The 14,485-nt window shown below is 27.7% G+C and overlaps 3 protein-coding genes across 6 annotated transcripts; 2 read left to right on the top strand and 1 right to left on the bottom strand.

Annotated features, from left to right (window-relative positions):
• Window positions 1-436: 436 nt before the first annotated feature.
• LOC122713336 (multiple coagulation factor deficiency protein 2 homolog) lies at window positions 437-1,872 on the bottom strand. The gene is made up of 6 exons (XM_043933690.1): window positions 1,741-1,872; window positions 1,477-1,595; window positions 1,255-1,305; window positions 942-1,093; window positions 723-871; window positions 437-650 (listed from the first exon to the last, which is right to left on the bottom strand). Exons 2-6 carry the CDS (start codon window positions 1,582-1,584, stop codon window positions 472-474), a joined length of 639 nt encoding a protein of 212 aa, XP_043789625.1. The 5' UTR covers window positions 1,585-1,595; window positions 1,741-1,872; the 3' UTR covers window positions 437-471.
• A 552-nt stretch (window positions 1,873-2,424) lies between these two features.
• LOC122713283 (probable serine/threonine-protein kinase DDB_G0282963) lies at window positions 2,425-6,834 on the top strand. 4 transcript variants are annotated; one of them, XM_043933614.1, is made up of 10 exons: window positions 2,425-2,723; window positions 3,125-3,252; window positions 3,322-3,464; window positions 3,545-3,692; window positions 3,763-3,998; window positions 4,124-4,184; window positions 4,287-4,567; window positions 4,648-5,765; window positions 6,207-6,329; window positions 6,419-6,834. In XM_043933614.1, the coding sequence occupies exons 2-10, from the start codon at window positions 3,144-3,146 to the stop codon at window positions 6,438-6,440; spliced, it is 2,241 nt and encodes a 746-aa protein (XP_043789549.1). In that variant the 5' UTR covers window positions 2,425-2,723; window positions 3,125-3,143; the 3' UTR covers window positions 6,441-6,834. The 4 variants fall into 4 exon arrangements, with proteins under 4 accessions (XP_043789549.1, XP_043789551.1, XP_043789550.1 ...); XM_043933616.1 differs by having other exon boundaries at window positions 3,122-3,252; window positions 6,267-6,329; XM_043933615.1 differs by having other exon boundaries at window positions 3,122-3,252; window positions 6,237-6,329.
• A 2,141-nt stretch (window positions 6,835-8,975) lies between these two features.
• On the top strand, window positions 8,976-12,943 carry LOC122713516 (transcription factor AP-1). Its single transcript, XM_043934071.1, has one exon. It carries the CDS (start codon window positions 9,894-9,896, stop codon window positions 10,704-10,706), a length of 813 nt encoding a protein of 270 aa, XP_043790006.1. The 5' UTR covers window positions 8,976-9,893; the 3' UTR covers window positions 10,707-12,943.
• Window positions 12,944-14,485: the final 1,542 nt, after the last annotated feature.

Raw genomic sequence — 14,485 nt, 5'->3', positions numbered from 1 at the left:
GCATTTATTAAAGAAAATAATTCTTAAAATTCTTTTACATTATAATTTTAAAATTAATAATTAATCTTTCAAAATATATAATTTTTATCAAACAAAATAATCATTTTTCAGTAAAAAAGACAGTCTTGTTTTATTAAAAAATCAATTATTTTTAATTTATAATATATTAATTATAAATTATTTTTATTTATTATATTCAGTATGTCTGAATAGTAATTTTAATTAATAGTTCAATTTGTATATAAAAAAAATAATATTTACTTAGATATGAATATTGTACAATTGAAAAATATTAACAGAATAGAAATAATTTCAATTATAATATAAAAAAATAGAAGATTGTATCATTATTGATACTGCAATGACAACAAGTGAAAATTATGATAATGTTTATAAGAGGGACTGTATGTTTGTTTAAAATGAAATAAAAAAATTATTTAATAATATTAAACATTGTATTATTGAATGCAATTACTGTCGACCAGTAGCTCCTGCATTTTTCTGTGCTTGTATAAATTCAGGATAATCAATATATCCATCATTATTTGTATCGTCCAAAGATAGTATTGGATCTATTAAAGTAACCAATTCCTCATCCTTAAATAATTTTGGTCCAGTATTGACTCCACCTACTTCTTTCTTCTCTTGTTCTACATATAAAGTATTTATTATATTCTCCATAAAGTTAATAATTTAATAATTAATAATTGATTAATACATACCATGCCAATGTATTAAGGACTTTATAAGTTCACAACCATCTAACTTATTGTTATTATCTGCATCATGCATTTTAAAATAATGAAACTGTAGTTCTTGTTCTGTCATTTTACTAGTATCTATTGGAACTTCCATGTGTTCTGCAATATGACTGTAAAATTTTTAATAATTACTAAAGTTTAAGTGATTAATAATAATGATTCTAAATATATGTAACATACGCTTTTTCATGCACTATATTAGCAGCATTGAGTATTGCTTGTCCATGTTCTTGTTGAATTGGTACCTGATGAGTTGGAATGTGCTGTTGTTGTACAGGTACTTGTTGAACAGGAACTTGTTGCATAGGTACCTGTCCTGGCATTTGCTGGAACTTTATAAATTTAATATATAATTATTTTATTAATAATTTAGTGTTGATTCAAAAATATATCATATTTAATATTATATATTATATTTATTAATAATTAATAATTAAGAAATTAAAAGAAAATAAAAACTATTAAATTTTTTTTCATTATTATATGAATGTACCTGTTGTTGAGGAATTTGTTGTGGTACCTGATGTACTTGTTGAAATTGAGGCTAAAATAAATAAAATATAAATTGATTTAATAAATGAAATAATAAATAAAAAAATATATTTTCATGCAATTTAAAGATATTATATTTTTGAACATTAAATGACAGAATGTTTGTATTAAGCTTCAACATAATAGTAACCATATGTTTGATTATTTGAAGAAAAAAACTTACTTGTTGATAATGTTGGGGTGATACACCTGGTGGAATTCTTTGTTGTTGAGCATATAAATATTTACAACAAAAACATCCGATTATAAAAAGGCACAATGTCCAATTCATGTTGCAATATTCTACAACACATAGATGCACATATATGTAATTATATATTTAAAATATATAAGAAAAATGATATATACATATTATTACATTTAATTATACTGTATTATATTATAAATCACAAAAATGATAATAAATTTTAAAGATTATTAAAAATACCTTGTTTATGTTATACAATGTATAAAATTGACATGTACGCAAATATCTTGCTCATTGGCAAGATCAAATACCGGATTATAAATTTTGAGGTTACGTTACAACAGTTATATACTGACGTGGACAGAGCACAAGTATTACTTTCCGCTATAGTTCATTCGATATATTTAAAATATAATAAAAGATATGAATAATAAATTGTCATTAACTATAGTTTATATAATTTGAAATTAAAATTATTAGAAATTAAAAAAAGATCATGTGTTTTTAATTTTTTAAATTGATAATTTTTTTATGGATTAAAATAGAATTGATGGATGAAATTTTATTTAATAATTTAAGATACTATTTAGTAGATAAAATTTTAATAATTAAAAATTTTATGAAGATTATAATATTTAATTTCAATTAGCAGAAATTGATCAATTAATTATAATATTATTAAAAATTATTTATTAATTAACAAAATTATTTTCAAGTTATCGCTTCAAAATCTATTAATCAATTTTTTCATGATGATAGTTCATACATTTGTAAATTAAAATCCATTCTATTATATACATTGTTTTAAAAAAACAATGTTTAATAAAAAATATGTTTACAAGTTGTTGAATTTCTATAAATGGGTGTAAAAATACTTCTTATTTATATATTGAATTAAATTTAAATATTAATTAGTTAAAAAAATGTAAAAAAAATTGAAATAAATCCTTATAGTAATACATATTTTATTTTTATACAAAATTTAAAAATAAATAAATAATATTTTACTTCTAATCAATGAGTTAATCCCGCCGTTGTGAGATTCGTACTTTCACAATGGCGGAAATATATTGCTTCTCTCGATATCAAATTTGTGATGTGATTATATTATTTTAAAAAATTGCTAAATAATTTATGACTATAATAAAGTTGTAAAAAGAAATAATATTATTAATAAAGTGTTTATAAATAGGGAAACTTGAAAAGTTTTGTTGTTTAGACAGGTATGTATCAAAATTACGCGGTTTCGTTAATTTTAGCACTAACTTTTGTGTTTTATACAATTTCAGAATTCAGAAATTTATTGCCCGTATCTTTTAATTTGTCTCATATTATTACTTGTATTGGAATAAATAAATTAGTATATAAAATATTGTGTGTGTTTAATAACCCATAATTTGAGATATAATTTAATATTTTTGATTTCAAATTCTTATTTCTTAAATATTTTATTTAATTTAAAATAATTAGAAAATATAATTTTTTGTTTTTATTTCTTTATTTAAAAAAAGAAGTAATATTATATGTCTGATTATAACAAATGGTCAAAAATATGTAAGATAATGTGAAATTTCACTTATTACTTTTTTAAGAGTATTTTTTTGGTATTTTTTTATTTTAGAAGACCAAACTATAAATGGAAAATGCCTCAAATATTAAAACATCGGAAAGTTAAAAAACCACAGAAGAGAGTGTTAAGTAAAAGAAGGCATTTTTTAACTAATTATCGTGAAACTAGGTCTTATAAACCATGTAAGTTTTGGAAAATTCTTTATAGATATCATGATATCTTTGATATATAACAAAATTTAATTGTTACAGTATGTAAACAATTAAAAATGAACAATAATTCATTAGCGAAAGCATTATCTAGAGAAAAGCATGAATGTCAATTATTATTTTCTCAAAATGTTGCTTTAATTGCTGAAGTGCAAAATTTAGGTTCAGCTTGTACTAAACGTGATGTAAGTTAAGTATGTTAAACATAAAAATATTTATTTTTATAAATATGTTAAAATTAAATTTATAAAAATATATTTTTCAGGCTATTATATCAAATGTCCTAAAAAATGCTAAAGAAATGCTTAAAATGCTAGTAACAATGACTAGCTATTTAACAAATACAATTTCATCTTGTCAAGAATTTACAGATTCTGTTGCCAATATGAGAATGTCTTTTAATTCTGCTGGAAGTAAGATTATATATTATATTTTATATTATTTAGATTTTAAAATAAATAAAAAAAATTATGTATATTGCAGAAAGAGAATCAATAAAAAGACTGTCAACAAAATCTCCAACTAGAGGAGTGGTGAAACCTATGGTGAGCGGTTACACCATTACAAAACCTACCATTAATTTAAGTAGACTAAATATGCAATATATTAATAATTCATCAAACTTAAGTATAATACCAGAAGTAACAACACCACCCAGAAATCAGGAAGGAAGCAGTTTAAGGTCTCCTCCTAATGGAGTTTCTGAAAGACGTAATTGTGTAAGTATTTTTTAAAATTTAATAAAATTTAAAAAACAATAAATGATTTTTTATTATTAAAAGAATTTTATATTGTATTTTATATTTTATAATATATTTTATAATAATTTTATATTATATTGTAGAAAAATGGTCGCACATATAGAATGCCTGAAAGATTAACTGTTACTTCACCAGAAGATAATGGTATGCTTTTTTAATACATTAAAAAATATTAAAATATGGATTTTGATTAATATATAGAAACATTGATTTTAAAATTAAAACAAATACTTTATTTACTTTTAGATGAAAATGGACGAAAATTAAGCGAAAGAAGTAGTAGACATTCTGGAAGTATTTCAGGAAAGCTCTCAAAATCAAAATCAAGATTGTCAAGGAATAGCAACTCGAGAAACAGCAGTTCGCGAAATAGCAGTTCAAGAAATAGTACTTCGAGGAATAACAGTTCGAGAAATAGCAATTCTCGATATAGTATTGAAAATTTTGAGCATATAGGAAGTCCTAGAGTAAAACTTAATGACGTATCGAAATTATTGCAAAATTCTCATACCATTAATATTCGTATGGTTTGTGTCATTAATAAATTTATTTTTTTGATTAAAACTTATTTTTATATTAATTTATATTTTAATTGTTATATATATAGTTAACAGAAAATCAAAATAATCGAGAAACTAATACATCAAAACATATTTGTGATATGAATCTTGAAGATTCTCAAACACAAATTATACAAGAAATGTCTTCTTCTAATGAGTCCGAACAAAATAATAATGAAAAAATCGAGAGCAAAGATGAACAGAGCAATAATGAGTTGGATATTACAGATCTAAAAGAGAAAAAAAAAATTAATGAAACAAAAAACTGTACATCAAATTGGGAAGATCCTCTTGAAGGACCAAGTTGGTTATTTAACAATTCTCAAGTCGTGCCTTCTGTGACTAATAAAAATAATAAGACTGATAATATAAATATTTCTAATGAAGATATTGTAAGTTTAACAGAATCGAGCGATATATTCGATGAAGAAAAAACTATGTCTATGTCAATTACACATTCAAGTCAGCTGTATAACTCTAATAACAGTAAACAAATGAATGATGAAAATGAATTTGACATATCTCAACAGAATGAAAATAATACTTTTCGTAATGTAACGCTACTGACAGATGCAAATGATGATGAATATAAATTTCAAAATGCATCTACAATGAATTTACAAAATTTTGTGACACAAAGAAGAGGTTATTTTGAAAGTGAAGATGAAGATGATTTTACCTTGATTTATACGCAACGTCCATGTAATATGAATTTCGACATAAATGATTTAAAATTACCAGTTTTGGAACAATCTACTTTAAAACCAAATATTACAGTTGAACCAGAACCAGAAATAACAACCACTCTTCGACAAATATCCCAGATTTATCCAATTCCATCGGTTTCGCACAATACTTTAGATGAATCTGAGTTTAACCAGTCTACCGTAAAACTGCCACTGCTTGCGAATAATGATTATGATGATAAAGAATTGACTATATTAAAAAAAAAATCCAAATCTTCGAGGCAAAAAAAAGTAAAAATAGTTCAGACACAATGTAATGATTTTGTTGAGACATCGTTATTAAAGAAAAATAATTGTCAAAAGAAAAAGAAAGATAAATTTGTGAAAGATCCAAGTGCTGTTAAAGTAGTGTTGCAAAAATTGGATGAATTTGATGTTAAATCAAATGAAATATTGTCTCTCAATTCCAGTCAATCTTTGTAAGTATTATATTAAAATCAGTATGAATATATACACAATATTCGAAAGATATTATTGTAAAAAAAAATGATTAAACAAAAAAATTTTATATATATAATAATTTTGATTTAATCTGACATGATATAATCTGACTAAATGTATAAATATATACAAGTTATATTTATTTCCTTAAATACAATCAATTTTTTAATGCAATTAATTAATGTAATTTAATATTCCTTTTAAAAAAATTTTAATTATTTATATTGGAAAAATAATTAATTTATTTTAATTTTAATTATATAGAACTTGACGTATAATAAAATACACGAAAAGATACTATATTGCATTTTTTTAATTAATTTTTTTATATAATAAATATTTTACGAATTATTTGCAATAATATTAAATTCGAATATTTCGTACATATTTATGTACAATTTAAATTCTTATATATGCAGAAATTCTGTACCTACTCGCTCTAATTCAAGTGACTCAGAAAGTAATTTGAGTATCAATAGCTCTTATAGTCGTCCTAGAAGAAAACGTGTTCCAATCAATTTTCATGAACCTAGTTTGAAAAAGTGAGTAATATATTTTATCTTCATTGGAGATTGAACATGAAGAATTTTGTATATTTTACATTATTTTAAATAATTGTTTTTTATTTCAGAAAATTACGAAGGAATCAATAATTATGCTATGATATTTTTCCATTTTTACTCGAGGAATGATTGATAAAACACAATAGTGTGTTTTTAAAATACATCGACGTTCCCTTTTATGTAAATAAGTTATTAATGCATATAATGAATATTATTAAAAAAAATTTCCAAAAAATAGAGAAATTGATTTTATTAAACATTTATAAGTGTAAAACAAATTAATACTTCGAACCATTTTGCTTCCATTGTTGCGCACAGTTTTGTTATACACAGCTATTGTTAATTATTCACATAAAATCGGCTTGCTTTGACGTAGTCATAGCTTCGATGATTTTGACTTCCTCTTGTAGTATTGTTCGTATATTGTACTTTTTTGTATACTTAATTACGTTTTAATGAGTAAATAAATATTTAAAAATATGAATTTCTTAATTATTCCATTAATTTACTTTCGAAAACAAGCAACGAAAATATTGTTTTATTCTTAATGTTCAATCGTGGAATAATGATTATTGTAAAATCGAAATTTCCTTAATTTTTTGCATAAAGATCACATGACACCATTTTTAATTTTAAGTAATATTTATTTATTAGAATAATTTTTAAGATTTAGATTATATGACTTTTTATAAATTTTTTTCTTAAACTTGAAAAATATATAATAGATACATAAATATAAAATATAATATATTAAATATATTACATGGCAACATTTTATAATATATCTATCTTTATAAAGATATAAAATTGTCAAGGATCGATGATTAAAATATGTATTACAACTGAAATCGAAAATACAAATTTTAAGGTTATTGAAAAATTCTTCAATTTAAATTTTAATATAATTTAAAAACAATCGATTTATTGACAGTTCAGAAAGGTCACATCGATGGACAAATAAAAAAGTTAGAACAAATATGGAGCAAGAAGTGTTACGTATATAATGAATTTAACTTCTCTTAGCCTATATAGTTGTAGAAAATCTGGTATACAAATGGAAATTAATTATTTTTGTTTTTATTTCAAGATAAAAGAAGTTTACTATTGTTTCATTTAAATAGATATCCGATTTGTGATTTTATTTGGTAGCTTATCAACCTAATAAGATCTTTATAAAGTAATTTTAACTTATTATTATTCTTTTCTTTCTACTTTGTTTATGTTTTACAATATCTTTTAATTTTGTTCTTTCAAAATATATTCTTTTAAAATTTTATATTATTATTTTGACTAGTTAAAATCTGGTTTAATAGTTGATATGATAAATATAGTTATAAATAAAGTTCTGCCACATCAAGAGCTACAACAATTCACAGTGACGTAATTGCCACAAACTTAATTGAACCGCTACCTGGTAGCAATTGCAAGGCGTGGGTGTATGCACGCGGAACTTTTTGTGTTAAAATCTAAATTCGACGCCTATATAATAATTTGTTATAAAGCTATTTTCAAATTCATATAGTTGTAATATTGTGTAAAGTGCTAAAAAAAAAAAAAAAATAGCTATCTTAAAATTTTCATACGATAAATCTTAAATGTAATATAGTTTTATATCTTAAATGTAACATTATTTTAATTTTTTTTTCAAAATAAAATAACAATAAAAAAACAATAGATATATAAATCCATTAATTATTAATATTTTTTTCGAATTATATTTAAATATTTTTTGTATTTTAGTTAATTTTTAATTTTTTATTCAAGAATTCATTCAAACAATTTTTTCCATATTTTTGTAAACAAGTGATCACTTTAAAATAATTAAGAAAATCTACTCAGATAAGTTAAAATAATATTTTCTAACAACGAATAAATTATTATTCAGATTGAATAAAATATATTCAATAACATATATTATACAATCATTTAATTTGTGATCCTCTTCGAGAAAATAAATTCGATAGTTGAATACTTAAGAAAACATTGATCTTGAATTGTAGTATTCCAATGAATTATTATTAATTAAGATTGCAGAACATTTCGCTCAATTATAAGCATTATGTGGTAAATGCAAGATAGCGTGAAACAATCATAATTAGTGTATTGACTTGTAGTTCGCTTGATATAAGTTTATGCAATGGATGGTTAGCATTAAAGCGTTCATCCATGCAAATATAATTACGTGTAGTTACTATATCAAAATACAAAACAGCAAAGTTACTAATTTTTTTTATAATCTTTCTCGTTTTCGTTTTATATAAATATTTATTATTTAAAAAATAAAGAGGCATTAAATTTGTAAATAGTGATTAAACATTTTTGAAAAGGTGAAATATAAAACAAGCAGATCTCTAATGTGCGCTACGAGAATGTGAAAAACACCCACTCGCGTAGGAGTGGAAGTGTTAGGAAACTTAAAAAAAAATATATATGGACGAGCATAACATTGAGAGATTTAAAATGCATATTAAATTTTCTTTCGTGGAATTATAATTGCAATATTTTTCTCGTTCAATAACATTTTACATTGTTTATGCATCGTAAGGTGCATAGTATTATCGAGTCTCGAAAATAAAGCAAATTTTTAGTGAGTAAAAGTTGTGTCTTTGACGCGCGTACCGGCGTTCAAACTCTCCCTCCTCGAGAATAACAATGTCGAATTGCGCATGCGTTGGCCATTTCCTAGTAGCGCCGATTGTCTGACCAATAGTAAACGACAGATGACGTTAGCTGTAGCCAATCACCATTCGTTTCAGTGACGACTGAGCTATTTTTAGTGGACATGAGTCACGGGATATAAGGCTGTACGTTTAGTTGGGTGTTCACAAGTTGTCGAGACATCGTGCTGTGCAGCCGAGTGACATCCGCATTCGGTGTACATTGCAGTCTGTTCTAGAGGTGCACACGCGCAGAACATCACGTTCATCGGATTGCGTGTCGTGAGTCATTGTTGTGTTGACAGTTGATCCAGATCGGTCCTCGTGTCGCCGTCGACCTCTGAAATCAAAACGGACAGGCACGACTTGCATCTATACGCGACGCGTTTGCGAACCGCGTAGTCAGTGAACAAAATACACATCTTTTGCGTCTCAATTTCGACTTACGCCATTAAAATACATGTGGCGACTACTACAAACATAATAGGTGGTTTATGAATCGTATCCAGAGTGCGAATTGAACAACATTTGGTGACGACTAATCGTGCAAGCAAGTGTGATAAAAAAAAAGTTGTAGTAGCATCGATGAATTTCTTGAACACGGCCGTCGCATGGTTATGTAACGAAGAGTGACAAAAAAGAAAAACTAGATATACGAGAGTGCTCAGGTGGAAAACGCGGACGCATAGTGAATATAAGAGACGAGTACAGATACATAAAGAGACGATCGATCATCGAACGTGACCGATCGCGCTTTTCCAGTGGCGGTGAGTGTGTGCGCGTGTGTTGAGCGACGGAGTTAGCGATACATAGTGTCCCAGTCGCGCACGGCTCGTTTTCAGAGCTGTAAACTTTCAATCGTCACGCAGTGAGTCCCGCGGCATCGATGGTGCGAAGTTCGACAATGGAGCAAACGTTCTACGAGGACACGAGCGTCTACGGCGCCGTGAATCGCGAGAACAACATGGGTCAATTGAAGCGTAATCTTACGCTAGATCTGAACGAATGTCAGAGACAAGGACCTGAAGCGAAAAAACCGCGATTAGGACCTATACCACCAGCATTAAATAATGTTACTCCAATTTTGAGTTCACCAGATTTGAACATGTTGAAATTGAGTTCTCCAGAATTGGAGAAGTTCATTATCGCCCAACAAGATAGTCTTGTAACGAATTTAGTGACGCCTACGCAAATCTTATTCCCGAAAGCAGTCACCGAGGCGCAAGAATTGTACGCTCGAGGTTTTGTCGATGCTTTGAACGAGTTACACCATTCGGATAGTTCACAAGAACCTGGCAGTATTCATGGAGCTACATATACAACTTTGGAGCCGCCGAACAGTGTACAAAGTACAGAATCATCAGTGAGTCAGGGTGTAATGCAGATTAAGGATGAACCCCAAACGGTACCAAGTGTATCGAGTTCACCTCCGATGTCTCCCATCGATATGGAGAATCAGGAAAGGATCAAGTTAGAAAGGAAACGTCAAAGGAATCGCGTGGCGGCATCCAAATGTCGCAGGCGTAAGCTTGAACGTATTTCCAGGCTGGAAGATAAAGTTAAATTGCTGAAGGGCGAGAACAGCGAATTAAGCGCTGTGGTGCATAGATTGAAAGAGCACGTGTGCCGGTTAAAGGAGCAGGTGATGGACCACGTGCATTCTGGTTGTCAGATCATGGCAGTTTCAGGTCAGTTCTGAGCCGACGGCATCGGGCGGGACTCTCCGACGTATATTGTTTCGTCTGGTATCTATAGTCGCTTTTACAAATGCGACCATATTGTATTCTGTTACCGAAACGAGGAGCTTTTACCATGGAATATCGATGTCGTTTGGATTACATCGTTTTCGATTTTTTGTTGTTTTCGGAAAAAGAGGACACGGTGATGATCGTGCTTAACGATGCAAAAGAAGAAGAAGAAGAAGAAGAAGGAGAACAAGAAGAAGAAGAAGAAAAAGAAGAAGAAGAAGAAGAAGAAGAAGGGAGTGCCTTGATGTACCGGATGACGTAAAATAAAGAGACGCTTTTTTTTTTATTTTAAAAAAAAACAAGAAGATAATCATCCGTATACTCGCGTGTTTCTTTGTGTGTGTCTGCTTTTTATGCATACGTGAAACGCGTTGCGTGACGATTATAGAAAGACTGTAGGGAAAGTGGGAACCGTGGTGGAAAAGGAAGGAGAAAGAAAAAGAGAGATAGAGAGAAATAGCGTCGAGTATATATTACGAGAAGTGAAGTGAAGAACAAAGAGGGCAGGAAAAGGATAGAGTAAAAGGAGAGTGGGTGGGACTTGGCAGCGCGGCCATTTTGGAGAACCTCGAATACTGGCGGGAGATTCAAATCTTCCAGCTGTTTTTTTTAGAAATTTTTTAATTGTATTATATTTTCGTCAGAGGAAGAAATCAATTAAATTGATAATCGATCAAAGAATCTTTGGATTCTCATTTGTTGTTTTTTCATGCTTGATTATCGTATTTTATTCTTTTTAACGTTATCCTTTTTAGAGTTTTTTCTCTATTAAAAAATTTTTTTTTTTGCTATTATTTGAGGTCTATTTCTATCAATTTTTTCTTCTATTTTATAAAAAATACAAATATAATATATTATTATATAATAAGCAAGAATTTATGAAATCTTCCGAAGAAATAATTTTTTTTGAAAAGTTTTTTTTTCGATTTATGTCAAGAATCTAGGAAGGATTTTCGCTTAGACGAATTTCATGGCAATTTTTGCAATCGTAAATACATCGTATCGTTTCACAATAATAAATTCACAAATTGAATATTTATTAATTCTTCGACATAGAATAATTCTTTAGTTTTTCTCTTCTTCAAATAATAATCAAAAGAAAGAATTTCATTCGAAGTACTCACAAGATGTATTAAAAAAAAAAAAAAAAAAATCTGTTATTGTACAGATACAATACGCGTACAATAAGCGTAAGAATTGAAAAAATAAGAATAATAATTAGGTTAAGAAAATTTTAAGAGAAATGAATGTGTCGAATGCGTTTGGCAGAAGAGCCAAAAAATTAAGAAACGAGTGCTTTCTAATAATGTTAATCGAAGTTTCACGGTGCGTATTCACAGGAATCGGCGAAATATCGTCGTTCAAAGGTGCTGTAAAAATATTTCTCGAGTTTCTCTTTTTTCTTTTCTTTTTTTTTCAAATAAATGCGAGCTTATAAAATTCTTCTTGATAATTTCGTTTTTACGATTATAATCAATCTTGAAACGGACGTTTAACCATGTTTTGCGACGGACAACCATCATTGTTTTTTAAACCTGTAAAAAAATAATGTTAGCGTTTGAAAATAGTTGAAATGCTGGCATTGAAATCGCGTTTAAAAGTCCTCGTTTCTCGCGTTTCGATATATTTTGAATACCTGCTTTCTATCGAAAAATTGTCGAATTTTTCTTTGATTTTGCGTGTGCGTGGTGCAATCTTGCCCACGACACGACTCTCCGTGAAACGGCTCTCGATCTTTTCCTCTTTTCTTTTTTTTTGTTTTTTTTTTTTTTTTTTTTTTTTTTTTTTTTTTTTTTTTTTTTTTCTTTTCTTTTCTTTTCTTTTTCTTTCTTTGTAGCTTTTAAGCCGGATACTGCATATATTCCCCACGGTTCCAAAGACATTTTTTTTTTCATGTCTCTGGAACAGTCGTTTCGTCATATGTGCATCTAGTCTTGTCCAGTATGCCCTCGTAACTTATGCACGCTGCGTGATACTCGCAGATCCGCATAAAACAAGAACAACAGAGACATGTAATACGTGCGTAGGTTTCGATTGTGTTACCACGTGCTGACGAGGACTTGCATTTAGAAGAAACGCTTGGGAAAAAAAATTCTTTTCTTTTTCTATCATATCTTAAAAATTATCTTCTCGTCGATACTCGAGTTGTATTTTTCTCTTCTTTTCTTTTTCTTTTTCCTTTTTTTTTTTTTTTCAATCGAAGAAAGCAAGTGGTAACAGAATCGCATGGCGTTACCGTTGTGCCATTACGCAAACATAATTGTTGTAAAAAAAGTTTTCTCCCGGAGTGTCACAACACTTTTACGATTAATCGTAAATTGACGACTTGACTTGAGATTTTCAGATTTGATCAACTCTTTAGGAGCAATAATCGAGCAATCAAGCGTTTTGATTCTATTATGATTTTGTGTTTTGTTAACTTTTTGAAATTTTTCTTTGTTGTCGATATTTTGTTTCACAAAACTAGGAGGGAGGGGGTCGAAAAGTGAGATTCGAATTGATAATATTTAAAAGAAATTGAATTTTCAAAAATGATATGGATATATTTTTTTCACGGTGGAATCTCTTAATTTATTCTACGATCAAATAATAGAAACACGTTCTCCGTGATTGCTCACTCCATAGTTTTTATCACTCGTTTTTTTTTTTTTTTTTTTTTTTGAATTGAAATGACAATGAAGACGAAAAACGTGTTGGGATCCTCCGTGGCTGCGAGCTCGTTTAATTACGAGAAGATAGGCTTAATTGAAGTAGTGTAATGGAAATAAACGAATTGGAAATGATTCGTTGTCGGGAGATTGCAATTCGATGGAAGAACAGAAATTTATTCGATATTTTTAGATACACGTATTATAATAATATATGTATACATATATATATATAGGGTACCATTGGAAGAATGGGTTCAAATGAAGGGAAGGAATCTATTTTTCTTTTTTCTTTTTTTTTTTTTTTTTTTTGCAATTTCGATTTCACGTAAGTCTTTCACTAATCACTTTGCAAAAATCAATCTTTGATCAATCTTTTTTTTTTTTTTTCAATTTTTCGAGAAAAATTTTAGAAAAGCTTAAGCGCTAAAAATCGATTTTTCTCGATCTATTTTCTTCCCCTCCTTTGACTTTCGGCACATAACTTGACAATTTTTAACATATATGTATATTTATTTTCTTTTTTTTTAAATACACATTAGATAAGCGTGCTCTGTTTTCTCTTGCTTTAAAAGCCTCGTTCTATCTTTTTTTTTTTCTTTTTTCTTCTTTTCTTCTTTTTAATTTATTCCACGAGAGATATGGTATGGTCAGCCTCGTTCTAAAAATTCTAAACGTTTTCTTCTTTCTGTTATATCAAAAGTAATCTTCTTCATCAAGAGTAGAAAACGTTTTACAAATAGAAACGAAGAGAATTCGTTTCTATGATTTTCCACTTTTTTCCTTTTTTTTTTTTTTTTTTTTTTTTACGAGATCTTTCATTGCTAGAATTACGAGAAAGTAGAGAGAAATTAGTTGTCTAGTAGGGCGAATCGGCCATCACTTAACAGCGTGCCTTTTTCACAAAATAATAAAGAAAAAACGAATAAAAAAAAAAAGAACACAATAACTACATCGATTAACCAATGATTAAATGTTTCAAATATTCTTGTTTGTATTCTTGTTGTCTTGTATTCGTTATTTCAATTATTTTTCAATATATATATATACATACATATATATATATATATATATAGACGTGG

This window comes from Apis laboriosa, unplaced genomic scaffold (assembly GCF_014066325.1).
Source record: "Apis laboriosa isolate Shangri-la unplaced genomic scaffold, ASM1406632v1 scaffold23_cov150, whole genome shotgun sequence".
Classification (NCBI taxonomy): domain Eukaryota; kingdom Metazoa; phylum Arthropoda; class Insecta; order Hymenoptera; family Apidae; genus Apis; species Apis laboriosa.
The sequence above is the reverse complement of the archived record's forward strand: the minus strand, read 5'-3'. Positions and strand labels throughout refer to the sequence as shown.